Source organism: Pleurodeles waltl, chromosome 7 (assembly GCF_031143425.1).
Source record: "Pleurodeles waltl isolate 20211129_DDA chromosome 7, aPleWal1.hap1.20221129, whole genome shotgun sequence".
NCBI lineage: Eukaryota > Metazoa > Chordata > Amphibia > Caudata > Salamandridae > Pleurodeles > Pleurodeles waltl.
Genome location: NC_090446.1, coordinates 1,045,181,959 through 1,045,208,648, shown reverse-complemented (window position 1 = coordinate 1,045,208,648; position 26,690 = coordinate 1,045,181,959). Strand labels below are relative to the sequence as shown.

The window sequence follows — 26,690 nt, the reverse complement described above, 5'->3', positions numbered from 1 at the left end:
ATGCCCTGGAGGTATTGATAAGGGGGGACTTAAACTGTAAAATCTCAAATTTAACACTCTCCGCCTTTTGTCGATTAGAGAGGGAAATTGTGTCTAATATTCCACTTATTCAAGTTCCCCTTAGGATTAGAACAGATAAAAGAGGCTATCTCCTTTTGAAAGGCCTAAGGAATCTTGGGTGTATTATTTTAAATGGGCATTTCCCCTCAGACTCTCAGACAGCCTACACTCACAAGTTTTTTCAGAGTAGCTCTATCATAGACAATTATTTGGCTTCTTATAATATTGTAGAATCAGTCGAGGATATGGCAATTATTGACACCACATTAAGTGATCACAAGATCCTTAACTTAAAATCAAAAATTTCAGCTGCCCACAATAGATTCCTGAAACCTAAAGGGAAAATCTTAGTATTAATGGGAAAACTGGGAAATTGTACTGGACACCTGCTAAAATATTAATTGCGTAAGAATTGCTTGAAAAAACGGTGAGACACATTGATGCATGGAGGGGAGATCCATTAAATTATTACTGTTAGTAGTCAGTTTGAGCGTACTAAGCCCAACCATCACAAAGTTCAGTTCTCCATCTTAAAGCTAAACAGCGAAATTAATAAATTGGTAAGACAGCAGCACATGTGGGAGTCTAAGGGTAGGAGTAGGAAAATAACCCTCTTAAAAAGAAGAAGCGCTCAGAAGAAGGTGGTTCTCTGGCAGAAGATGGCCGGCCAGAAAAGGGACTCTTTGAGGGAAGCTGCTGTGTCTAGAAATTCTAGTAAATTTTGGCCGATTATCTCTGACTGCTGAGGAAATCCTAAATCCCCTGTGGCTCCCCCAATAGCAGAGGGAGGTTGGAGAGAGTACCTTCTAGCCCTCTACGAAGAAAATGGGGAAATGAAGATAGGGGAAGTGGCTCCTCTCTAAGTAAGGATATAGATCTCGCCAACTGCGGCTCACCCTCTGTGCAAGAGATAGAGGGACTCGGAGTCCATGCGGGCATCCAGCGCCATGGGCCCTGACGAGGTCCCAATGGCAGTCATTAAACGAGAGCTCCAACTTTGGACAAGGATTCTCTATGCGGTCTTCCGTGCTTGCTATCTTCAAGGAAGTATTCTGGACTCTTGGACTGGAAGTGTTATAGTCTTAATATTTAAAAAGGCAGATAGATCGATACCCCAAAATTGTCACCAAATTGCTTTGTTAGATGCAGTGGGTAAGTTATTTGCGAAAAGCATTCTAATCCATCTAACAAGCTGGGTTGAGGAAAATGCAATTCTACCCGTGAAACAAGCTGGCTTTAGAAAGGCACATAATACGCTTGATAACATCTTATTAATGCAGACGATAAATGAAAAATACGTTCAGGTTAGGGGAGGAGCAGTATATGGCGCATTTATAGACTATTCTACTGCGTTTGATAGGGAGGATAAGAAGACCCTCTGGAGGAAACTGCTCAGGTTGGGGGTTCCGCCTTGCCTGCTACGCCTAGTTATAGCTTTGCACTCATCCACCTGGTGCAAAGTCCTTTTGGAAGGAGAGCAGGGTTTGTCTTCCAAATTCATCCCAAAAAATGGGCTGAGGGAGGGTTGCATACTGGCACCTCTGCTGCTTTCCCTTTACATTTACGACTTGCCTGCTGCTATTGCGAAGGCTGATGGTTCTGCGCCTAGAATAGGTGGCCGCTCCAATGCCTGCTTTCTATACGCGGATGACAAAGTAGTGATGGACCTTACTCCTAAAGGTCTAAATCACCGTTGGCCACCCTGAATCAATACTCTGTGCAGCACTACTTGAAAATTAATACACTTAAATCTCAAGTAGTACGATTCATGGGGAAAAAAGTTGGAAATAAAGCTAATCTATCTTGGTACCTTGGGCAACATAAGCTAGACCAGGTAAACTCATATTGTTTTTTTAGATAAAATTCTATCCGGCTCTCAGTGATCATGATCATATCCGGAATAATATCAGCAAGGCCCTATCTCAAGCGCAAGGTTTAGTGGCCTTTTATAATGCAGTTGTCCAGCGCCACTTTCTTCATTTATTCACTGCCTACCAAGCAAAGATTCCAGCCACCTTCTTGTATGCAATAGAATGTATCTAAATCTCAAAATGGGAGTTCCTCCATAAATAGAAGGGTGTATTTTAAGACGTTTTGCCTCCCGTAATACCTTGGCCCTAGTGGCCATTTTAAGGCTAGAATTCGGCATTAGGAATCTCTATATCCAGGGCTTGCGGCGGTGGTCTGGAGGGCCCACTGTCTAGTACATAGTGAGAAATGAACTCTGAGAAACCTGGCTTTTATAGAAATCTTCAACAGTCTGGGAGGAAAATCCAGGTTTTTCAGAAGTTATACTTGTGCCGATCAGCTGTTACAGCTGGATCCGGATCTTTCAATAACGGTACTGCATACTTCTCTTTAAAAAAAATCCTGAAGGAGGTGACCTGGTCTAAAGGTTTTTTTAATGGATCAGTAGTCTTGTCTCCTATAGAGGAGTCTTGAGAAAGTAACTAAAACTGTGACCCTCAAATATGCTTAGCCCTGTCGCGTGTGGAATCTCCCTCATGGAGTAGGTGCCTTTTCATCTTAATTAGTTTAGATAGAGTGCCACTCAGGGAATTAATCTCCAAATGGGATGGAAACACGAATATCTGTGACCTGTGCCAAAAGGGGGGGGGGGGTACAGAATATTAAGCATGTTTTATTTGTCTGCCCTGCTTTAACCATTCGCCTGAAAAAATGGCTGAAACCCCTCTTTTTGCGACTAACTATTCAGTCAGCGAGGGAGACCTTGAACGCTTTATATAATCCACCAAATGAAATGTCCTGTATTAGGATTTTTAATTTCTTTAAATCCTATTTAAACCTATTTCAAGTTCCTCTCAATTGGTGAGTGTGGGGGTTTGCCAGCGCAGACTCAATATAGTAATGTTTGGTTGTTGCTGGACGAGTCCCTTGACTTACCTTGGAGGAAGGATCTTATAAAGATTTATTGATTTTAAATGCGTTTTGTATAAACAAGTGATTGGTTAGAGGGTAGCATGCCTATGTTAGATCTTTGGCTTCTGGTACCAGGGACATACTATGATTTTTCAACTGTGATTTTAATCTGGACATTCTCATAAGGTCATCGGGGCAGTCAGTAAGAATGATTTCTTTTGGAGTCTGTTTTTTTAAACATAGTACTCGCGTTGCCATAGATGAGGTATATGGTAAAGAGTGGGAGGGGAGAACTTTCTTTTTATGATTTTAGAGAAAGTAACTGTAAGAACTTAATTTTATATGGAACTGTATTTATATTATTTTATTGGTGTGTGTACGTTTTTTTGCATGTGAACCTCTTTGGTGTCCCAAATCATGGAATAAATAAATTGAATTGCAGAATTGAATTGCATTGCACTTTGATACCTCTCTCCTTTTGTTCACTGTTGTTCTTTTTCAAGATGTTTCCACTTCAGGTTTATTTATTGTTTTTTTTGTTTTAGCTAAGAGTAATTTGTTTATCGAATGTTCACCGTCTGACAGCAGTGTAGAGCAGTAATTCATCTACACTAGTTGAAATTTCCGGTGCCCATGCCACAGCATACCTTTTATGAGGATTCTTTCTGTCCTACACTGTTATCTCTTCCTTCCCTCCTTAAAGCTTTTTTCTATACATTTTACAATGAACCCAGTTTTAAAAATGCAGCTTATAATAATTCTTTAGATGGAGGGTGTTTATTTGGTAAATACTTTGTTTTTTTTTGTTGTTGTTTTTAAATTGAACTCTGACATTTGAATTATGTACCCAGATACGTTTACAAAACGTCAATGGAAAATACATTTTGTTGACTTTCATTTTTTGTCGGAATGTTTTCAATGTGATCTTGCTTCAGATCAGTATTCAGTAAGTTATATGGTGGGTGCAGTAATTCCTCTGTAAGTGGTAACATAACCATTGCAGAATTGGTGCATTTGGTAGAGACTCTGTTGTACTAACGTAATTCGGTGCAGCTTTTATTACTTCTTGATACTGCAGGTAAATCTGTTGAAAAGGGTAATAATGAATCTACGAAGATATCCGTTGATTGAGTGTAAGACCCATATCATGCACGGAACCCTAACAACGTCTACATTTGTTGCATAATTTGAGTACTGAGAATATGCCTCCTCGAGAAAGGTTCCTTTTAAGGGCCTACACACATTTGTGGTAATTTTGACAGGGACATAAGTCATTGACAAAAGTATTGCTGCTATTAGCACATTTGCTGTAAATCTGCTGGGGGAAATCGGATCTACTGTCTGATCCTCTGTCCCTGGACCTATTCATCTACACTGTGAATTTTCCACTGTCCCCATGGCTGGACTGGTAAATCTACCACTGACTGAAATAGAATATCTACCATCTAAACTCGAAATTGAGCCCATAATCGCACTTTGTCATTTGCAGTAACTGTAAAGTAAATCTGATAAAGTTTCTATGCCATTCTTCTGAGCCAATTTACTCTGAGAGTGTATTTTTGGGGCAGACAAAGGTGGTATTCTAAAAACTTGCTAGTAGGAAAATGGTAATTATCATTGTAAAGAAAATGCCAGGAACTAAAAGCGTTTTCAATTCGGAAATCCGCCGATTGTGAGACCTGCCACACCGAGCTGAAGACAAACCGTATAGACTAGACTCAAACCCATGGTCACATGCTAATTATGCAGACTGAGTTCCGATCTGAGTTATTCAAGACCAGTTCCCCCTGTGGATCTGGCCCTGTACAGGGAGTGCAGAATTATTAGGCAAATGAGTATTTTGACCACATCATCCTCTTTATGCATGTTGTCTTACTCCAAGCTGTATAGGCTCGAAAGCCTACTACCAATGAAGCATATTAGGTGATGTGCATCTCTGTAATGAGAAGGGGTGTGGTCTAATGACATCAACACCCTATATCAGGTGTGCATAATTATTAGGCAACTTCCTTTCCTTTGGCAAAATGGGTCAAAAAAAGGACTTGACAGGCTCAGAAAAGTCAAAAATAGTGAGATATCTTGCAGAGGGATGCAGCACTCTTAAAATTGCAAAGCTTCTGAAGCGTGATCATCGAACAATCAAGCGTTTCATTCAAAATAGTCAACAGGGTCGCAAGAAGCGTGTGGAAAAACCAAGGCGCATAATAACTGCCCATGAACTGAGAAAAGTCAAGCGTGCAGCTGCCACGATGCCACTTGCCACCAGTTTGGCCATATTTCAGAGCTGCAACATCACTGGAGTGCCCAAAAGCACAAGGTGTGCAATACTCAGAGACATGGCCAAGGTAAGAAAGGCTGAAAGACGACCACCACTGAACAAGACACACAAGCTGAAACGTCAAGACTGGGCCAAGAAATATCTCAAGACTGATTTTTCTAAGGTTTTATGGACTGATGAAATGAGAGTGAGTCTTGATGGGCCAGATGGATGGGCCCGTGGCTGGATTGGTAAAGGGCAGAGAGCTCCAGTCCGACTCAGACGCCAGCAAAGTGGAGGTGGAGTACTGGTTTGGGCTGGTATCATCAAAGATGAGCTTGTGGGGCCTTTTCGGGTTGAGGATGGAGTCAAGCTCAACTCCCAGTCCTACTGTCAGTTCCTGGAAGACACCTTCTTCAAGCAGTGGTACAGGAAGAAGTCTGCACCCTTCAAGAAAAACATGATTTTCATGCAGGACAATGCTCCATCACACGCGTCCAAGTACTCCACAGCGTGGCTGGCAAGAAAGGGTATAAAAGAAGGAAATCTAATGACATGGCCTCCTTGTTCACCTGATCTGAACCCCATTGAGAACCTGTGGTCCATCATCAAATGTGAGATTTACAAGGAGGGAAAACAGTACACCTCTCTGAACAGTGTCTGGGAGGCTGTGGTTGCTGCTGCACGCAATGTTGATGGTGAACAGATCAAAACACTGACAGAATCCATGGATGGCAGGCTTTTGAGTGTCCTTGCAAAGAAAGGTGGCTATATTGGTCACTGATTTGTTTTTGTTTTGTTTTTGAATGTCAAAAATGTATATTTGTGAATGTTGAGATGTTATATTGGTTTCACTGGTAATGATAAATAATTGAAATGGGTATATATTTTTTTTTGTTAAGTTGCCTAATAATTATGCACAGTGATAGTCACCTGCACACACAGATATCCCCCTAACATAGCTAAAACTAAAAACAAACTAAAAACTACTTCCAAAAATATTCAGTTTTGATATTCATGAGTTTTTTGGGTTCATTGAGAACATGGTTGTTGTTCAATAATAAAATTAATCCTCAAAAATACAACTTGCCTAATAATTCTGCACTCCCTGTAGATTGTTTTTTGGCTTCCTGATTCCCATCTTTGTTTCTTTTCTGTGCTTGGAGGTATTTTGTGACGGTTTGCAGTTTTATTTATGCATCTGGGTTCCCCAATGTTGAGTAAGTAAAAAAACGGAGTTTGAAATCGTTTGTTTTCTTTGGTTAAACCAAGTAGGCTGACTTTGTTTCAATATATTTTCTAACTGTTTTGCAGACAAAACGTTACAGGAAATTAAGTACTCATACTCTTTTGGGGGAGAGGATTTTCATGAGAAAATAAAGGTGCATTTAAAAAGACATTCCTTAAATTATTGGAAAGAACAGTGGATGTTTTATTTAGTCCTCAATATTCTCTTCGGCATCCAAATTGGAAAAGAGGTTATGTTAATGAGATTTACTTGTTTTTGTTTTTCCTTAGTACGCACTAATTGTATGAAACTTCATTTCCTGAATACAAGGCAACTACTCGTACGTTCAGGTATTGCCCAGTTTTTCGGTGTTTCTATGGGAGTATTATTGTGAGAAGTGTAGACCGCTTTACTCAAGTCGATTCTCTCCAGCCCCCTAGAAATGATTGCAAGCCTTCACTTGGTTGTACAGGCCTTGATTTCCTTCAGTAACACATAGAGGAGTATAAATGAAAGGTCACAACTGATATTCTAAGCACAATTCAGTAATACTAGGAGATTAAATGACTACTCGGTTATTGAGTTATTTTCTATTTCGTTATTAGGGAAATGCCAGTAGGATCGAATCCAAGGTTACCCATTATGACGGTCATCTGATGTGCTCCAGGAGAATTTATTCTGCAAAGAGAATGCCAATTCTGTCCTCAAGACCGCTTTTAATGCAAATCTTGTTAAACTGACTGTTTTTTCTACATTTCTAAATTAGAATTAAAACAATGCATTATTTAAGAATGCGTTTTGGAGGTCTTTATGCTTGGTTGAGATTGAGTATTTGCATACATGAGAATTGTATCTTTGCACTTAACTTGGTAGCGGCATTTTGTTTTGTGTGTTCGCTTTCAGTAAGAGTTTATATACTAACGTGGACTATGGTGTTTAGTAGAATGTGTGAATATCTGTGACTCACTGTACTTTATTGTTGCTCATGTTCGTTATTTGTGTTCTGCAGGTTTTTTTACTCACATACTGTTGGATGAGGCTGCACAAGCCATGGAATGCGAGACCATCATGCCTCTAGCTCTGGCTAATAAAAATACACGTCTTGTTCTAGCTGGAGACCATATGCAAGTAAGAATCTATTCATTTCACATATAATTCAATTTAAATCTCTCTTTGTGGGTGTTTCTTAGGAAATGGTAAGTTAATTTTTCATTAGTAAAGATAACAAACCCACATCAAATTAATTTTCTAAATGTGTTAAAATGTGCTTAAACAGAAATGATCTAATTAACACTTCTAACCCCAAAGTCCTTTGAATAACTCCCAGGGGTCAGACTGAATCCAGATATTTTTCTCAACAATTCCCTAAGGCATCGGTAGGTGGCGCTGTGCAACTTTACATCGGGTCTGTTCCAGTCCATATGTGACTTTGGGTCAAATACATAGCCGCCACCTCCTCGCTCTAAGTTGTTTCTTTCCTTCCAGCGCAGACCCAGAGGATGCTCCTTATTTTTTCTACAGCTTTTATAATGAGTAAGGGACATGTCCTCTCCCAAAACGTTTCAAACCTTGCAAGAACTGCCACAAACAGATGTCGATGATAGACCCATACCAGATCTGTCTCTTGTTTATGGGCTTTAAAGACAATTCTACGTAGTGTGATAGATGTGCAAAGATGAACCTTTAGTCCATCTGTGAACGCAAGGCCAAATTTTACGTTGAGTTGCACCTGCAGAAGTCCAAGACATCTCGGTCGAAGTTGAGGGTCTATATGTTCTCTGTGGCCACTTTCACAATTGATATTCTTGGAGGTGAAGGTTGACAAAATCAACTAAGCATCTAAGGTCAAACACTGCTCCCCTTTGTCCTTCCGCGCTTACCATGTGGAACTGCATGATACCCTGGATGCTGTTAGGCCGCAAGCAAATACTCACACAAAGGAACTGCTTCCGTCCCTCGTTCCATTGTATCCTGATTTCCTGGGTGCAATGGAGATGCTCAACAACTCTGTGAATTCAGGGAGGCCATGGAGAAACTATTTGGTGTCTGTCTGGATCCCTCTGGAGCACCTTCAGGCGCTAACGATCCAAGGTGACCTCGAGTCAGTTTGCCACTGGTTGAATTTCTCTCAGAAACTGACTGTGGTACTTGACGGTGTACTGAGGTCACGCCAACCTCAGGTATGATGCTGAGTCCTACATCCCTTACAGTGCTGCAACCCACACCACAACCCCCTGCACTTCTACCTCAGCACCAATGCCAGAGAGGTAACAGATAGTCTTCTCAGACTCTAAAGCCCACCCAGAGTGACCTCCATTGGCATTGCATCCACTTTACCATATTTCCCACTCTGATCCCGAGGCATTGGATCCTGATGATGATGACAGTAACCTGTAGGAAGAGCAGAACTTATTTTCTGACTTACAGTTCGCTAGTAGCCTAGACACTTCTCCTGACACTGACACAACCCCCCCCCCCCCCCTCCCCCTCCACTCCCCTTTACTGGTTGTGGCTGCTGAAGAATATGCCTCGTTCACCATGTTATTAGGAGAGCAGCAGAGGTATTAGACATTATATTGCCCATCACTGAGGTTAAAACAAATGTTCTCCTAGAAGTCCTCCATCAAGGACAGACTGCACAGGAACCTCTTCTGCCTTTTAATGAGACCCTGATAGACACACTGCTGGGCAAAGACAGGATAGTTCCTTCCAGTAAACGGGCATATTGCAAGGCAAAATGGACCTGCTCTGGGGAACCCACTTTCCTCCTTCTGCACCAATCCCAGAGAGCCTAGTGGGGCCGACCTCTTCACGTCACCTCAACCCTAATGTGTCTCAAATCACCTTACCAGACAGAGTATCAAAGCGCATGGAGTCTAGACAAGCCCAGCTTGGATTTGATTTATCGCTTTTTCAAGCAACATCCCACAGTCCCTTATAAACATGTCATTTGATGGCACTAATTCTATTAGGAGACAAGGTGTACTCTTTTCTGGAGCTCTTGAAAGGGAGCAAAGCAAAAGTTTTTTTTTTTTTTTTTTTTGTCATAGCCTGTACGGCAGTGTGCCCAGCAATTTCATGCCTGCCAAGCTTTCAAAAGGGATACCTTCAGAGGCAACGTTACACCTTACCTCGGCAAGAAGACTTTAGAGGCAAAGGCCTGTGATCCAGGTGCCAGTGCCCTATTCCCCAGTGCACAACATACTACCTAGTTCCATCCCCCTCCCCTCCCCTCTCAGCTGCCTCAAAACCACTTTAAGTTGCACTTGGTAGGATGCTGTTTCACTTCCTACATCCCCAAGTGGAGGAGCATCACATCCAACCAGTGGGTGCTCTGGATTGTGCAAAATGGTTACTTTCTCTGCTTCCAGTCACCTCCTCCTGACATTCCTCCTACACCACTTCTCCTGGAGGACCACTTGTTCATATTCTAATAGGAAGTTGGGGCTCGCTTGACGAAGGGAGTTAGACAGTGTGTGCCAACATCAGACATTAGGATCAGTTGTTGTCCCTGTTACTTTCTTTTTTGGTGGCGAAAAAATTAGAGTCCTCCATCCTGTGCTCGATCTTCGCCCTCTGAACTTCTTTCCCCAGAAAGAGAAACTCAAAATGCTTTCTCTGGCCTCAGGATCCAAGAGACCTGATGGTGGCGATGGATTTGAGAATACATACATCAACATTCCTGTCCCGCAGTCCCTCAAACACTAAGTGCGGTTTCAGTTAGGCCACAAGCACTTTCAGTTCTCGATACTCCCCTTTGGCCTTATCAGTGCAGCTAGGGTGATGTTGATGACGGCGGTTGCTGCCCATCATTGAAATCCGGGAATACCAGTTTTCCCATACCTTAGCCAACTAGCTGCTGAAGGCAGATTCACATCAAACAGTCGCAAGCCACCTCCTGACGACTTGTTGACATTGTTGGGCTTTTCCTATCATGTGCCGAAGAATAATTTGACTCCTTCACACTGACTTCCCTTTATTGCTCTTTTGAGCCTCCCTCCACCTTAACGAGTCAAGGACAGTTGGGCTATGATCCTGATGTTTCAAACTTTGACCTGGTTCTCAGTGAGAGCGGCTCTGAATTTTCTTGGCTTCCTGGCCTCTTGGTTTCCTCATCCTGCTGGTGGACCACACCAAGTTGCACAGACAGGCTCTGCAGTGGGATCCAAGATCTAAGGGGGCTCAGCACCAAGGGAATCTTTTGGATTCATCCAGGTGTCTGAGGAAACTGATGATGACCTGCAGTGGCAGATCCCTCTCCTTGCTCCATCCAGAGCTAACAGCTCTGACTGATGCAGCGTTGGGGAGTTGGGAGGTGATCAGGGGACTGTGGTCTCTGGCAAAAGCTCCTCTGTACATTGGCTTGCTGGAGTGGCAGGTGATATGCTTGGCAGTGAAAGCATGCCTCCCAGCCATCAAAGAGGAACTATAGAGCTTCTTACAGACAATGGTACTGCACCAAACAAGACGGAGTGGGGTCGTGGGTTCTGTGCCAGGAGGCCCTGCACTTCTGGGAGTGGCTGAATGGCCTTGGCATCTTTCTGGTTGTACATCACCTGACAGGATCTTTAAATGCCATTACAAACACAACCAAACTGACGTTGCCTATAGGATTATGAATGGCAGCTGGACTCTGAGGTGGCTCTGGCGTCTTCCAACAATAGTGAGAATACAAGGTGGATCTTTTCATTACTTCACTGACCATGCATTGTCCAGACTTGTGTATGTTGGAGTTCTCAAGGAAATTTTCACATTGAGATACCTTTCGCTTCGATTAGCTCTTGGAACTTTTGTCTTTACAACTCCTGACAAGAGTTCTCAAGAAAATCAGGAAGGTCCCTGGCCCAAGTCATTATAGTGGCCCGGATTGGTCAAAAAGAGTGTGGTACCCAGAACTACTGACCGAAAGCCTCTGTCCTTTACTTCACTTGCTCCTTCAGGAGAACCTGCTGTCATTGAAGCAGAGCGGCTCTCTGTAGCAGAGCCTACACCTCCATACTTGGAGACTGAGCAGCCACAGTTCATGGCTTTTGATCTTCCTCCCGAAGTAGTTGCTGTTATCTTGGCAGCCAGGTGTCCCTTTACGAAAACTGTTTACACAGGACGCTGGTAGAAGTGTGTTGTCTGGTGTTCCTTCCACAATATCCGACACTTACAGGCACCATTAGCTGACACACTGTTATTGTGTCTTTTATTTGCTCAGTAAGGCCTTACTGTGGTGACAGGTAATGGTTACTTAGCAATCCTTTTTGCCTTTTCCTGCCTGCCTGATCAGTCATCACTGTTCAAATAATCTATTGTGATTAGTTTCTTGAAAGGGCTGATTCATATGTTCCCGCCAACACCTTTTGTGATAAGTCGATGGGACCTTAATTCCATCCTCACTTATCTAATGTGTGCCCTGTTTGAAACAATGCACAGCTGTTCTCTCATCATGGCAGCTTGTTGCATGAGTGAGCTACAAGCTCTGTCTTTCCAGCAACCAAATACCATCTTTGTGCAAAAGCGCTAATGACACTAGACTTAGTCACGCGCATTTACATAGGGCGGCCCATCACTCTGCCAGCCTTCTTCGCCCCACCTTATCCATTTAAAGAGGAAAAAGGCTCCATTTCCTCGATTCCAAGAGAGCTTTGAGCTTCTACATTGATTGCACCAACAAACATCTGGTGGGGTTTCCTGGGGGCGAGAGAGGGTAAATCTATGCAGAAGAGAACCATTTACAGATGGATTGTCTTATGCATGAAGATGATTTACGTTCTGGCCATAAATCAGCCTCCAGAAGTACTTCACGCTCATTCCACCCCAACAAAGGCTGCTACAACTGAGCAGAGGTATCACATGTTGGACATCAGCCAGGCAGCTACGTGGTTGTCAGTTCATATGTTCATGAAACACTGATGCATAGACAGCCATGTTTAGCAGGAAAAGCATTTTGCCCGTTCTATCCTGCAGGATTTCCTGGTTTGAGATGTTCCATAGACCCACCACCTGAGAAGGTACTGCTTGGTTGCCTCTTCACATGAAAAGGAATCTGTAGTTAAAAGTATCCATCAGAAAAAAAAGCTACTTAACTTGGCTAGTGCTCCTTCTGAAGATACTCAGACTGCACATTCCTCACTAACCCTCCTTCCTCCCTGTTGTACAGAATGGACTCAAGTAATTTATATCTGAAAGAGACTTCTTTGCAGATTCCTTACCTTAGAATTTACCCCAGGCGTCATTCCGAATCCGGAGATTTTCCTCGAGCAGTACCCTCCACTCCATCAGGTGGTGTCAGGCAGCTCTGTGTCCGTCATCCATGTTGTGCGTGCCAGATTTGTTGTCGCTGGTCCCATATAGGTGCCACCCTGGCACGCTGACATCAGTTCTTTTCTTTCTAAGCCAGCCATGGCTGATCTGAAGAGAGCTACGCCCGAGTCACTTTTTGACTGGTCTTCTTTTGACTTTTTGTCAAAGCTATGAGTGTGTACACTCCTGGTGCATCAAGGATGACTTCACGCAAAACCGGATTCAAGCCCTGTGGATCCTGTCAACAGTGATGTCCATGGCAGATCCGTTCCTCGTGAACTTGTGGTGTTGGGAGCGCAACCAGGACCCAAAATTTTGCTCTGAGTGCCGGGCCATGAAACCCCAATCTTTTGAGTGGAGAGGCCCCTATCGTTCTAGGCCTCCATCCTCGTGGCCTATGACTGGGTCAGCTCCGTGCTGCCCTGCATTTTTGGGAGCCGGAGCGACCATTGCCCAAATCCAGGAATTTTATGAGGTTTTGCACCGAATCTTTGGGCAGCCTGGCTTTGCTGGAGTGCCTTCGGACCCTGACGAAATAGGAGGGGCCCCCTCGGGTTCGGCCGCTTCGGTCTTGGCTCCATGAGGCACTCATGGATCCTTCCCTGGATCCAAACTGGTGTCAGTCGTGCCACTTCAACCTTCCCTGGAACTGGTTCTGACGTCGACGCTCCTGACCCTGCTAGTGCCCCCAGGCGGCGTCAACCCCATCCTTATTGCCAACTGAGATTTTGGAAGGGGCCTTCCTCCCTGTGTTGGATCCTGACCCGTATTCTTATGGATTGGGGTGTAGTTGTGGGTTGGGAGGGGTCGCTGGCCCCTTTTAATTCCAAGCAAGACCCTTTGGACTGGTGGATGGACCTGGTATGCGACTGTCAATGGAATACAATTGTGGCATGGTGTACAGATAAGTCTGTTGACTCCTTCTCTTTCTGAGGTCCTCATGTTCATACTTTCTTTGGCCCTGAAGGGCTCTGCTTTGGGCACCCTCAAAGGTTATTTATCTGCCATCTCTGCTTTTTTTAGATTACCCGATCAGCCCTCTCTATTTCAGTCTCCTAATGTTAATAGGTTCCTTGAGAGTCTTACCCACATGTTTCCTTCTTCCCCATTCACCATGTCCCAATGGGATTTGAATTTGGCCCTGACATTCCTGATGTACGCTCCTTTTGAGCCACTCCACAATTGTCCTTTCAGGCTTCTGACACTAAAAACAGCTTTCCTTGTGGTTATTACCTCTGACCGAGGGGTGAGTGAGCTGCAGGCATGGTCATCTAAGCAACCCTACCTCACCATCTACCCTGACAAAGTCATCCTTCGCACTGGGGCTTCATTACTCCCTAAGGTGGTTACGCCCGTTCATGTAGGCCAATCCATTACCTTGCCTACCTTTTACACCCCCCCACATCCTTCTAAAGAAGAGGAGAGACTCTACTGTCTGGACCCAAAAACAGCATCAGCATTCTACCTTGATCATACTAAAGAGCTCTGGATGGATGATCAACTCTTTAATGGTTAAGTGGGTGTGAGGAAAGGCTGGGCAGTGCAGAAAATAACCATTTCCAGGTGGGTTGTTCTGTGCATTAAAATGTGCTATGCATTGGCTCGAAAGCAACCCCCAGAGGGCTTGTGCACTCACTGAAGCAGAGCGACAGCTGCAACCAATGCTTTAGCATGCGGAGTTCGAGCCCTGAATATCTGTCAGGCAGCAATGGAGGCATCCATGCACACATTCACCTACACTACTGTCTGGTCAGTCAGGTCCGAAGAGATGGATACTTTTTCTGTTCGGTCTCTGAGGACTTCCCAGTATGACCTTGGTGCGCTGACCCACCTTCAAGGATGGTATTGCTTGGGTATCTATTCTGCTGTAAGAAGTCTGAAACTAGAAGTCTCTCTCAGATGGATAAGTTACTTACCTTCGGTAACGCCTTATCTGATAGAGACATATTCTAGTTGCAGATTCCTTACCGACCTACCCATCCTCCCCGCTTTCCGAACTGATTGCTAGAGAGAGGGACTTCCCTTTCAGGTCCCTAGTTTTGAAGCACCAGTGGTCAGTGTTCTTCAAGGCTCTGCGCTTCTAATGTGGAAAGTTGTGAAAAGAAACGTGTCAGTACGCTGGGGTGGTGCCTATATAGGACCTGCAACGTCATATCCCACGCGCATGTCGCATTCACTGGATGCGGAGCCGACAGACACCACCTGATGGCATGCAGGGGTACTGCTCGAGAAAAAAATCCAGATCCAGACTGACACCTGGGGAAAATTCTAAGGTAAGAAATCTGCAACTCGAATGCCTCTACGCAGATTAGGCATTAGGAAGGTAAGTAACTTATCTTTCCTTACCGACCCACACATCCTCCCATGTCTGTGAAGTGATTGCTCAGGACAGGAACTTCCCTATCAGGGCCCAATTTTTAATGCACCAGTGGTCAGTGTTCTTCATGGCTCTGCACTCAAAGTCGTGAAAAGAAACTGACGTCAGCATGCCGGGGTGGCACCTACATAGGACCCGCAACATCATATCCGGCGTGCACGACGCTAACGACTGATGCAGAGCCGAACGACGCCACCTAACGGTGCACAGGGGTATTGCTCTAAAAAAAATCTTCAGATCCAGACTGACGTCTGCAGGAAATTCTAAGGTAAGGAATCTGCAACTAGAATATGTCCTTCCCAGATAAGGCATTACCGAAGGTAAGTAACTTATCTGTTAGTAAGATTTTCAATTGGCACAGTGTTTGAACCTGATTTCTTATGGCTCTGCATCCAGTGGTGCAGACAGAGATCAGAAAGAAACTGACATAAGCGTGCAGCAGTGGCGACTATATAGGAGTTTTAGCATCACATCCAGGTTGGAACGGACTTTGAGCCTAGTTGCACAAGGGAAATGCTGAGAAAAATCTCCGGATCCGGTCAGGTTCCTGGGGGTATTCACAAAGTGAGGGATCTGCAGTAAGGGTATCCACAGAAGGTAAATATCTTTTTCCTTTAGTATTTTTTGTCAGAAGCCAAGGCTGCATATAGATCTGTAAAATTTAATTACTTATATTTTTTTGGAGGCTACATTTGCCAATTTGGACCTTTGCACCCAGGTCTAGAAAGCAACAGTAACCTTGAAAATGTTGCACTACAAGGGCTTCTGGCTAGCCATGATGGCCCAAAACTGGCTTGGCAAAGTAGTTGAGGAAGGTTTTACCAAAAACTGTGGACCTCCAATGTCAATGATCTGGCTTAACTAACTAACATCAGATAATATACGTAAATTTAAAGAATAGCGACATTTGAAATGACACAGTTACATTGGCCGGCCACTGTACTATGCCTCTACAGGCCCGCTCCTTCCTGTGTTTTGTTGAAGACTTGGGACTTTCCGCAGTCATTTTTCTGCCCTTTTTACATGATGTGCAGAGGTGGGGTGGATTGGGTAGTTGAACAGTACTTTGCTGATCGCCTACTGGCTCGTCTCATCAGTGGAAACTCAAGGGCCAAATTCAGGCAGATGCACTTAAGTTAGGTGACAGAAATTCAGAACTGGCTGTACAAAAGCTCTCCTCAAATCCCCTTCCACTCCAAAGTTGATAGGTTGAATGGCTACAGGAAGAGGCAGATGGCATCTCAGATCGAGGAAGCTCAGGAGCACTTGGAAATGGAGTGGAGAAGTCTCAAACTGCAGCTCTGTTCTTTGACAGTAATATAATTGGAGTTGAGCTGCTGCAGCCACTAATCTAAAAGTAATGCAAACAACACTTTTGGGCTTTAACTCTGTGTTTGGCATCAGTCTTCTTTCAGATCAGTTTGCATGAAAGTGTAGAGAGTTCATATAACTCTCACAAAGTGGAACAAGGGTCCTCTGACAGCTTCAAACATACTTCTGTGATCGCTATCTAAAACTAATGCTCTAGAATGGCAATCCAAGAAACTAAATGCCTAAGTAGATGTATTGTAAACCAAGGCGTGCAAGTCAATGCCAATGTAGTACAGAAAACACATGATACATGACAAGTGATTTATTCTGAGCTACAATTGCATATAAGAACAGAGGTTCTGTAGCATTGGCTCTTTAATAAATTCACATGCTTCAATTATTCCCCGTAGGTAGACTGGAAACCTTTGGTTGTCAATGTTAATAGAGCAGTGTTCTATCTTCATTGTGATAGCAGCCATAGACAACATGCAAACAGTCACCATTATTATATGGCCTGAGCTCCGATATCAGAACCATATATTTTTTGGCACACTATTGGAAGAATTTCACCAGTTCTCTTTCTTTTTTCAAAGTTTTTATTGAGCTTTTTAGCTTGTATCCTATGTTAGTAGCCAACAGATAGTTCTATCTCATTGTTATTTTATTATTAGATTGTTGAGCAGAAGGTAGGACTGAGACACAGCAGCACAAAGTATTCTTTATCTGTCAAAAGATGTTATCCCCCAACCTCTCATCTCTTGGGTTATACGTTCCTCAATTACTAGCCATTTTTTTTACTTCAAGTATGATCCCTTTCTTCAGTGAACTCCTCAAAGGCATTCACGGTGAAGTCCAGTGTCATTTATGTTTGTTTAATCAAAATGTGTCCAACTCCCTGATCCTTTGCTGTGAATTCCTTTTTTCTGCTAGTCGTGCCAGTATCATGTTTTCAGCTTCCATCAACTCTTTTTCTGATAGAGATTACTAATCTCAGATTCCTCACCTTCAAAATATTTCCCAAACATCAAAATGAATCTGGAAAACTTTGAAGCATTACCCCTGTGCGTGTTCAGATGTGGTGCCTGCGACTTCGTGTCAGTATCCTTTGCACCGGTTGTGACATGCGCAGGCCGATATAGCCACAACCCATTTGTCTGATATTAGTTGCTTTCATCCTGCACCAGTCAACACTGATCGAGAGCTACCCTTGGTCATTTTGGCCACTTTTTATAACACTATTCAAGCATTTCTCAAAAATTCTTTCAGTGTGAAAGGGAATGTCCTCCAAGAAAACATAGTTTGTCTTGTGGAGAATGTCATAGCCAGATGTTAATTTTGTATTCCCATTTGACCTGTCTTTGATGCCTGGGGTCATCTCACAACTCTGCAGCCTCCAGGTACTGTGCATATATGTACCCAAAGCAATCTGGGAGCAGAGAAGGCACAGTTGTTCTTTTGCCGCCACCGAAAGTCCCACATGTCGGTCAAAATTCAAGGGGAAGATCCTGGCCCCTGGATATTCTGGAGCGAAACATGTTGGCTGATTTTAATGATGACATAACGAATAAACAACCTTTTTTAAATGTCATTGGCTGGAAGTACTGTTATGCTGATTTTTGGACCTCTCCATGAGCCTAAACAAGATGTAGTGGACTATGTACTAGGCCTCCGCTCCAGGATGGCAGAGTACATGGAAAAGGCAAGCAAAATCCTTGAGGCTAGCCAACAACTCCAGAAGTTGTGGTATGACCAAAAGGCTGCAATGGTTGAATTTCAGCCAGGGCAGAAAGTCTGTGTTCTGAAGCCTGTGGCTCACAGGGCACTCCAGGATAGATGGAGTGGCCCTTACCCAGTGCTAGAAAAGAAGAGTCAGGTCACTTACTTTTTGGACCTGTACACTAGCAGGACATCAAAGAGGGTGATTCATGTTAACCGCCTTAAACTCTACAATGACAGGGCATACATAACCATGTTGATGGTTACTGATGAGGATCAGGAAGCAGAGAATGAGCCTCTCCCTGACTTCCTCTCAACTGACCCTAAAGATGGCTCAGTGGATGGAATTGTCTACTCGGACATCCTCTCGAACCAACAGCAAACTGACTGCATGCAAGTCCTACAGCAGTTTGCTGAGCTCTTTTCTTTGTCCCCTGTTCAGACACACCTGTGTACCCATGATGTGGACACAGGAGACAGTTTATCTGTCAAGAATAAAATAGTCAGACAGTCTGACCAAGTCAAGGAAAGCATCAAAGTGGAGGTCCACAGGATGCTGGAATTTGGAGTGATAGAGCACTCTAATAGTCCCTGGGTTAGCCCAGTGGTCTTGGTCCCCAAACTTCACACCAAGGATGGAAAGAGAGAGATGACGTTTTGTGTGTACTAAAGAGGGCTCAACTCTGTCACCAAGACAGGTGCTCACCCCATACCAAGGGTAGATGATTTGATTGACAAATTAGGTGCAGCCAAATTCTTAAGTACCTTTGACTTGACAGCAGAGTACTGACAAATCAAAATGGCACCTGGAGCAAAAGAAAAGCCGGCATTCTCAACACGTTATGGGCATTATCAGTTTACGTCATGCCCTTTGACTTAAAGAATGCCCCTGCCACCTTCCAAAGGTTTGTGAATCAAGTCCTTGCTGGCTTGGAGTCCTTTAGTGCAGCATATCTAGATGATATTGCGGTCTTTAGCTCCAACTGGCAGGATCACCTGGTCCACCTGAAGAAGGCTTTGCAGGCCCGCAAGCAGCAGGCGTCTCTATCAAGGCAACTAAATCTCAGATAGGGCAGGGTACAGTAGTTTACTTGGGACACCTTGTAGGTGGAGGCCAAATTCAGCCATTACAGCCCAAGATCCAGGCTATTCTGGACTGGGAAGCTCCAAAAACCCAGACTCAAGTCAGGGCATTCCTTGGCTTGACTGGCTACTGTAGGAGGTTTGTGAAGGGATATGGATCCATAGTGACCCCTCTCACAGAACTTACCTCCAAGAAAATGCCCAAAAAGGTTAACTGGACCTTGGAATGTCAAAAGGTCTTTGACACCTTGAAAGGAGCTATGTGCTCAGCACCAGTTCTGAAAGCTCCAGATTATTCGAAGCAATTAATTGTGCAGATTGATGCCTCTGAACATGGGATATGGTCTCGCAGTAGGAGGAGGTCGTGGCACCGCTCCCGGAGCCCCTAGTCCTCTTCCTCGCATTCGATGTCATCGGAAGGTAAGAGGCACAAGAAGAAGAAGAAGTCCAAGCAGACTTCGTCTTCGCCACGCCTGTCGACCGACGAGGCATCTCGGGAACGTCGACGTTCCGAGCGCGGTTCTGCGGAGCCGTCGCCAGGGTCGACTCCACATCTTCCCCCCTTTCCGGGGACCGGATCGACCCCCGCTCAAATTAAAGAATTTTACGAGGCCATGTGTCTCGTCTTTGAGCGGGCTGTACCCTCGGGTGGGTCTTCGGGCCCGCGGGGTCAGCAGGGGCCCCTTCGGATTCGATGCCGGCGGCTTTGGCCTCGGCGCCGTTGGGGACCTCAGGATCCGATAACAGATCTGGACCGGCGCCGGTTTCTCACCGTCGACCTCCTTCGGCGCCGGGTCCGACGTAGACGATTCCGCCACCGGCGCCGACTGGTGGCAGCCCCATCCTTATTCCAGATGATCCGGAACCGGAGTGACGTCGTACAATGTCAACTCCGACTTCGACGGTGCCGATTCGGCCCAGATCATTGTCTGAGCATTATTTGGAACAGCCAGACACAGGAGAGGAATGGGAGGGGTCTGAGGACCCTTTAGAATCAGGTTTGCAGCAGGACTGGTATGTGGATCTAGGGGAGGCCAGTGGACTGGACACATCTCCAGATTCTGGTATGCTCTCTCCTCCTAATATGGCTACGGGGGAGGGGGCTTCTTTCGCTATGGTGGTGCATAGGGCAGCTGAGGTCTTGGACCTAGATTTGCCTACGGTGCCAGTCAGGACAAATATCCTGACAGAAGTGCTTCAGCCGGGGGTGTCAACATCGGAACCGTTGTTGCCCTTCAATGAGGCTCTTACAGATGTCCTTCTGGGTACGTGGTCCAAACCCAGCACAGGGGCTCCTGTGAATAGGACGGTCGGCCGCCGCCATAGACCCACTCCCAGCGACCCTAGTTTCCTGACACAACACCTCACTCCAGAGAGCTTGGTTTTCCAAGCCTCTACTTCACGTGGTGCCTTCCCTTCCGCTCCCCCAGATAGGGAATCCAAGAGGCTGGATCAGCTTGGGAAGAAGATGTTTTCTTCCTCCAGCCTGGCATTGAGGTCTGTAAACACCTCTTGCCTATTGGGCCGTTATTCCCATACTTTATGGGATACGGTGGCGCAAGTGCTGCCCCAGGTCCCAGAGGGCGTATGGGACAATCTCACCCAGGCTGTAAAGGATGGGAGAGATGCAGCCAAGTTTACAATCCGGTGTGGCTTGGATACAACCGACTCGCTGGGCAGAGCGATTTCATCGTCAGTGGCCCTTCGTCGCCACGCCTGGCTACGTTCTACTGGGTTTTCAGGGGATGTCCAGTCCAGCTTGATGGACATGCCCTTTGATGGCTCTCGCCTTTTTGGCGAAAAGGCAGACTCCGCGCTTGAGAGGTTCAAGGATTCTCGAGCCACGGCCAGATCCTTGGGCCTTTCAACGCCAGCACGACAGTAGTCTGTTTTTCGCCCCTTCCGAAGCTTCGGGAGGGGTGTGGTGCCACGCCAGCCACAATTTAGCCACCGTCCTCAGGCTTCACAGCATCCCGGAAGAGGACGTGGTCGTGGTACCATCAGACCCAGAGGGTCTGGCCAGAGGTCGACCACCACACAGCCCCCCTCCACTGCGCCCAAGCCCTCCTAGTGTGGTTCTGCGGGATCACGTCCGTCCAGTTGGAGGGAGGATTAGTTTTCATCTCCCTCACTGGCTTTCCATCACCACGGACAAGTGGGTCCTGCAGATCATACAGAAGGGCTATTCCCTTCCCTTCCAGTCTTTCCCTCCTTCTATCCCTCCGACAAAGGAATGGCTGATGGAGGACCATCTAGCTTTGCTCCGCGAGGAAGTTACGGCTCTCTTGGCCAAGGGAGCCATAGAAAGAGTCCCGATATCAGAAGTAGGCAGTGGTTGTTATTCCCGCTACTTTCTGATTCCCAAAAAGAAAAAAGGCCTTCGCCCTATTTTGGATTTAAGGAACGCCAATCTCTTCCTCAAGAAGGAGAAATTCAAGATGCTCACTCTTGCTCAGGTTTTGTCTGCCCTAGACCCAGGAGACTGGATGGTAGCGTTGGATTTGCAGGATGCGTATTTCCATATTCCTATCCTGCCAAGCCACAGGCGTTACCTGTGGTTCAAGGTGGGCCACGAGCACTTTCAGTTTACCGTGCTTCCTTTCGGTCTCACCAGTGCCCCTCGGGTGTTCACAAAGGTGATGACGGTAGTTGCGGCTCATTTGCACAGGTCAGGGATTTCAGTCTTCCCCCTACCTGGACGATTGGCTGTTGAAGGCTTCTACGCCCCAGGCTCTCGTCACCCACCTCCAGACGACGGCGGACCTCTTGCATTCGCTGGGGTTCACTATAAATGTGCTGAAGTCACACCTGACTCCCTCTCAGAAGCTCTCTTTTATCGGAGCTGTTCTGGACACAGTTCAGTATCGGGCTTATCCTCCCGATCAGCGGGTTTAGGATATTCAGGTTATGATTCCGATGTTTCGGCCTCTATCCTGGATCTCGGTGAGACAGACTCTGAGGCTGCTGGGACTCATGGCTTCCTGCATCCTGTTGATCAAGCATGCCAGATGGCGCATGAGGGCTCTGCAGTGGGACCTGAAGTTCCAATGGGCACAGCATCAGGAAAATCTTACCGACGTGGTTCAGATCTCGGAGAGGACTGCAGAAGATCTGCAGTGGTGGTTAGTGAACTGCGAGTGGGTCAAGGGCAGACCCCTCTCCCTTCCCCAACCAGATCTAACGGTAGTGACAGATGCGTCACTTCTGGGATGGGATGGCCATCCGGGGGAGGTGGAGATCAGAGGTCACTGGTCTCCGGCGGAATCCGTGCTCCACATCAACTTGTTGGAGCTTCGGGTGATCCGGTTAGCATTAAAAGCATTTCTTCCTGTTGTGAAAGGGAAGGTGGTGCAGGTGTTCACGGACAACACTACCGCAATGTGGTACTGCAACAAGCAGGGCGGTGTGGGGTCGTGGACCCTTTGTCAAGAGGCTTTACGTCTCTGGACATGGCTGGAACAGCAGGGCATGACCCTGGTGGTTCAACACCTGGCAGGATCTCTGAACGCCAGAGCAGACAAACTCAGCCGAAAATGCTTAGAGGATCACGAATGGTGTCTCCATCCGGAGGTGGTGCAAGGACTCTTTCAGCAGTGGGGAGAGCCTTGGTTAGATCTGTTCGCCTCTGCAGAGAACGCGCAATGTCAGCAGTTTTGTGCGTTGGAGTTTCCAAGGGGGCTATCGCTAGGTGACGCTTTTCGTCGCGAGTGGAGTTCAGGCCTCCTGTACGCTTTTCCGCCTATACCACTTCTGCCCAGAGTTCTCAAGAAAATCAAGAACGACCGGGCCCAAGTAATCCTTGTGGCTCCAGATTGGGCATGGAGAGTTTGGTATCCAGAGCTTCTCAAAATGAGCATCGGTCCTCCAGTCAGGCTGCCTCTTCGGGAGGATCTTCTGTTGCAGCAGCAGGGGAAGGTTCTCCACCCGAACCTGTCAACTCTGCACCTTCATGCGTGGTGATTGAGCGGCGACAGTTGATGGTTTATGACCTCTCTCCCGAAGTCTGTGATGTTATTCTGGCAGCCAGGCGTCCCTCTACTAAGTCGATCTACGCCTGCCGTTGGAAACGTTTTGTTTCTTATTGTTCAGAGAGGTCTATTGATCCTCTTTCTTCTTCTCTGTTGAACATCCTTTTGTTTATTTTGTCTCTCGCCCAGCAGGGTTCCTCCTTGGGGACTCTCAAGGGCTATCTTGCAGCCTTATCGGCTTTTCTTCAGTTGCCTGATCAACCATCTCTGTTTAAATCACCTATAGTACAGAGATTTTTTAAAGGGCTTGTACATCTGTTCCCGCCTGTGCCTTTCATTATGCCCCAGTGGGATCTTAATCTGGTTCTTACTTTCCTTATGTGTGCGCCTTTCGAGCCCTTGCATAACTGTCCTCTCTGGCTGCTCCCTATTAAGACAGCATTTTTGTTGGCAATTACATCGGCCAGGAGAGTGAGTGAACTGCAGGCTTTATCTTCTAAACCTCCTTATCTAATGATATATCCTGACAAGGTGGTGTTAAGAACTCGTGCCTCTTTCCTCCCCAAGGTGGTGACCCCTTTCCATCTGAGTCAAAGTATCACCCTGCCCACCTTCTTTGCACCACCGCATCCCACTAAGGAAGAGGAGCGTCTCCATTGACTGGACCCAAAAAGAGCGTTATCGTTCTACCTTGACCGCACTAAAGAGTTCCGGGTGGACGACCAACTCTTTGTGGGGTACGTTGGTAGTACAGAAACGATCCATTTCGCGCTGGGTCGTTCTCTATATAAAAAATTTGCTACGCTTTAGCGAAGAAGCAGCCTCCTGAGGGCTTGAGAGCTCATTCCACTAGGGGGAAAGCTGCTACCACTGTGTTAGCACGTGGCGTACCGGTGGTGGACATATGTCAGGCCGCAACATGGGCTTCTTTACACACGTTTGCGAAGCATTACTGCCTGGATAGCCAGGTGAGAAGAGATGGGCATTTTGCCCGTTCTGTCTTGCAGGACTTCCTAGTATAGAAAAAAAAAAAATCTCCCTCAGACCCACCACCATGGGTTATAGCTTGGGTATCTATTCTAAGGTAAGGAAGCTGCATCTAGAAGTCTCTTATCAGATGAACAAGTTACTTACCTTCGGTAACGAAGTATCTGGTAGAGTCTCTATCTAGCTGCAGATTCCTTACACCCGCCCAAGCCTCCCCGCTCTGGGAATTTTTTTTCTCATATGCATATGTGTGTATATATATCTATATGTTTCATTTTGGCAACTTTTGCCTTTCTTACAGGCATGATAGTGTTTTTCTCCAAATAGTCAAAGAGGTTAAAAGTGTATTAGTTGGTTCTTCCATGACTCTGTGCTTCTGGCGCGGGAAGTTGTGGAAAAGAACTGACGTACGTGCGCCAAGACGGCGTCTCTATAGACAACCATGACGTCACAGACGGCTCCGACGACGCACGCGTAGCTGGTCGACACACGCGGATCCGAACGATGCTGAACGACGCCGTCCGACGGCATGCGCGCCGGGTACTGCTTACAAAAAACTCCAGATTCGAAGTTGACGCCAGGGAATTCTAAGGTAAGGAATCTGCAGCTAGTTAGTCTCTACCAGATACTTTGTTACCGAAGGTAAGTAACTTGTTCTTCTGGACTGTTTCCATAAAGTCACTCAGATGTCTTCCTGGACATCCACCTTGCTTGGCATGGTCTTAGGAGGCAATCTTCTTGGCAGTCGGAGGAAGGGTTTCCCTTCACTATCACCAATGGACCCAAATAATCAAAGAAGCATGGGTCTACTAAGTACTGAAGGGCTATAGTTAAGGGCTGTGCCCTTTTGCTGCCATTTCTCCTTCTTCCAGTACCACTTCTGGCACAGTCTGCAGCCCATGGAAATGTGTAGGAGTTATTCCTGTCAGCAACTTATGATGAACGGCTGTGTGGGCTACGCCACACACATTATTCCATCAGTACATTGTTGAGGCATCCTCTCAAAGTAACAAAAGGTTTGGCCAGGAGGTTCTTTGCTACATGTTTGCTGTGGCCTAAATTGCAATATGCCTTCATTTACCTCCTCAACTGTTGTAGACAGTCGCGGCTTGCGGGTTTAAAGGGGTCAGGGCAAGATGAACTGTGCAGGGGAGGGGGGAGCAACAGGTGTGGCAGGGGGAGAAAATATTAATAAAATGAAAACTGAAATAAAAATAATCTTACCTGACACTGCGTCGTGCCGCACCCCGCTCATCTACTGGCTGCAGGCAGGCATAGGCAGGCTCCCAACCTGCACTACGTCCAATCTTGATGCTGCAGAGCTGGGTGTTGCTGGGCTGGAGAGATCCCTGTGCGTATGTGTGTTTGGCTGGGCTGAGAAAGCCGGCAAAACACACGTGCGCTCTGAGGGGGAGTAGTCACCCCTGTGGCCCCACCCCTTTACAAGGAAAAGATAATAAATACTGTTAATGATCTTTTCCTTGTAAAGGTTTTCCAGCTGCCTCTGCTGGTGAGGGGGGGGGGGTGACGCCCCTCCGCCTTTATGGAGGAGCAGCTCCTGGTTGTAGAACCTTCCCTGATGCTGAGAATCAGAATGAGCTAGGATCTTTGAGTTGGGCAAATATACCTTTATTGTGACTCAGTTACTCTTACTCCATACGTTTGTTCCCATTTTCAGTGCATTTTCACTGCAGCTGTCTCATTGGTCAGAAAACATACACTTGCTGCTTTCTAAAAATAAAGGGAACTCACAAGGGCACTTAATCTTGCAGGGTTACTAGTGAGCTGCATAATACTTACGCATGTCTGTGTTGTACTGGCACACAATAATTCTGTATTAAGTAGGTATTCAAACAATTGCCAACCCCTCCACTATGTAGGAGGAATACCCACAAGTTGATATTGGTGACGAACTTGCACACAAAGAGCAATGGAGTCATCATAAAGCTAATTTTATGTTTATATATTGTGGGTATCCGCCTGAGACCAGAAAGCATAGTATTAAACAAAATATCAGTGCTGAGTTTAGGGTTTCTTCATTGCATTCTCTAATTGCTCTTGGTCTGGACTTCTGGTGCTCTCTCTTAAAATTCCTCTATCTATTTTGACACTTAAAATTTGTTTGCATGCGGCTAATTGATTGTTCAAAGTACCGTTGTACTATAGAACTGCCTGATTTAAAAAACATTGTAGAGGAAACCGCTTTCCACAGTCTAATCTACTTAGCTGAAAGAACCTTCTGGCATTGTTCACAACCTTAGCAACTGTTGCAGGTAAATACCTTTTCCTTGAAGATGGGCAGCATTTAGATTTGGTCTAGGAGGAGAGGGCTGCAATTCTAGCTCCTACGCTTGACCAATTTGCGAGATTCTGGGTAGGTCTGTTTCTTATTATATCACCAAGAGTGTGCACTATTAAAGATAACATAAAAGAGAATGTATTTGTTGATTCTGCCTTGGTAATTGTATTACATTGCATTACCCTTTTTTACAGTGTCAGCATTAATTGGTACATTTCCTTTAATACATAGTT

The 26,690-nt window shown here is 45.6% G+C and overlaps 1 protein-coding gene across 8 annotated transcripts in view; it reads left to right on the top strand.

Annotated features, from left to right (window-relative positions):
• The window catches only part of HELZ (helicase with zinc finger), a 1,413,339-nt gene that overhangs the window by 752,037 nt on the left and 634,612 nt on the right, over nt 1-26,690 (top strand). For all 8 annotated transcript variants that reach the window (XM_069199901.1, XM_069199892.1, XM_069199898.1 and 5 more), the window contains one exon: nt 7,435-7,553. In XM_069199901.1, the coding sequence (XP_069056002.1) occupies nt 7,435-7,553 (119 nt within the window). The remainder of the gene's footprint in view (nt 1-7,434; nt 7,554-26,690) is intronic.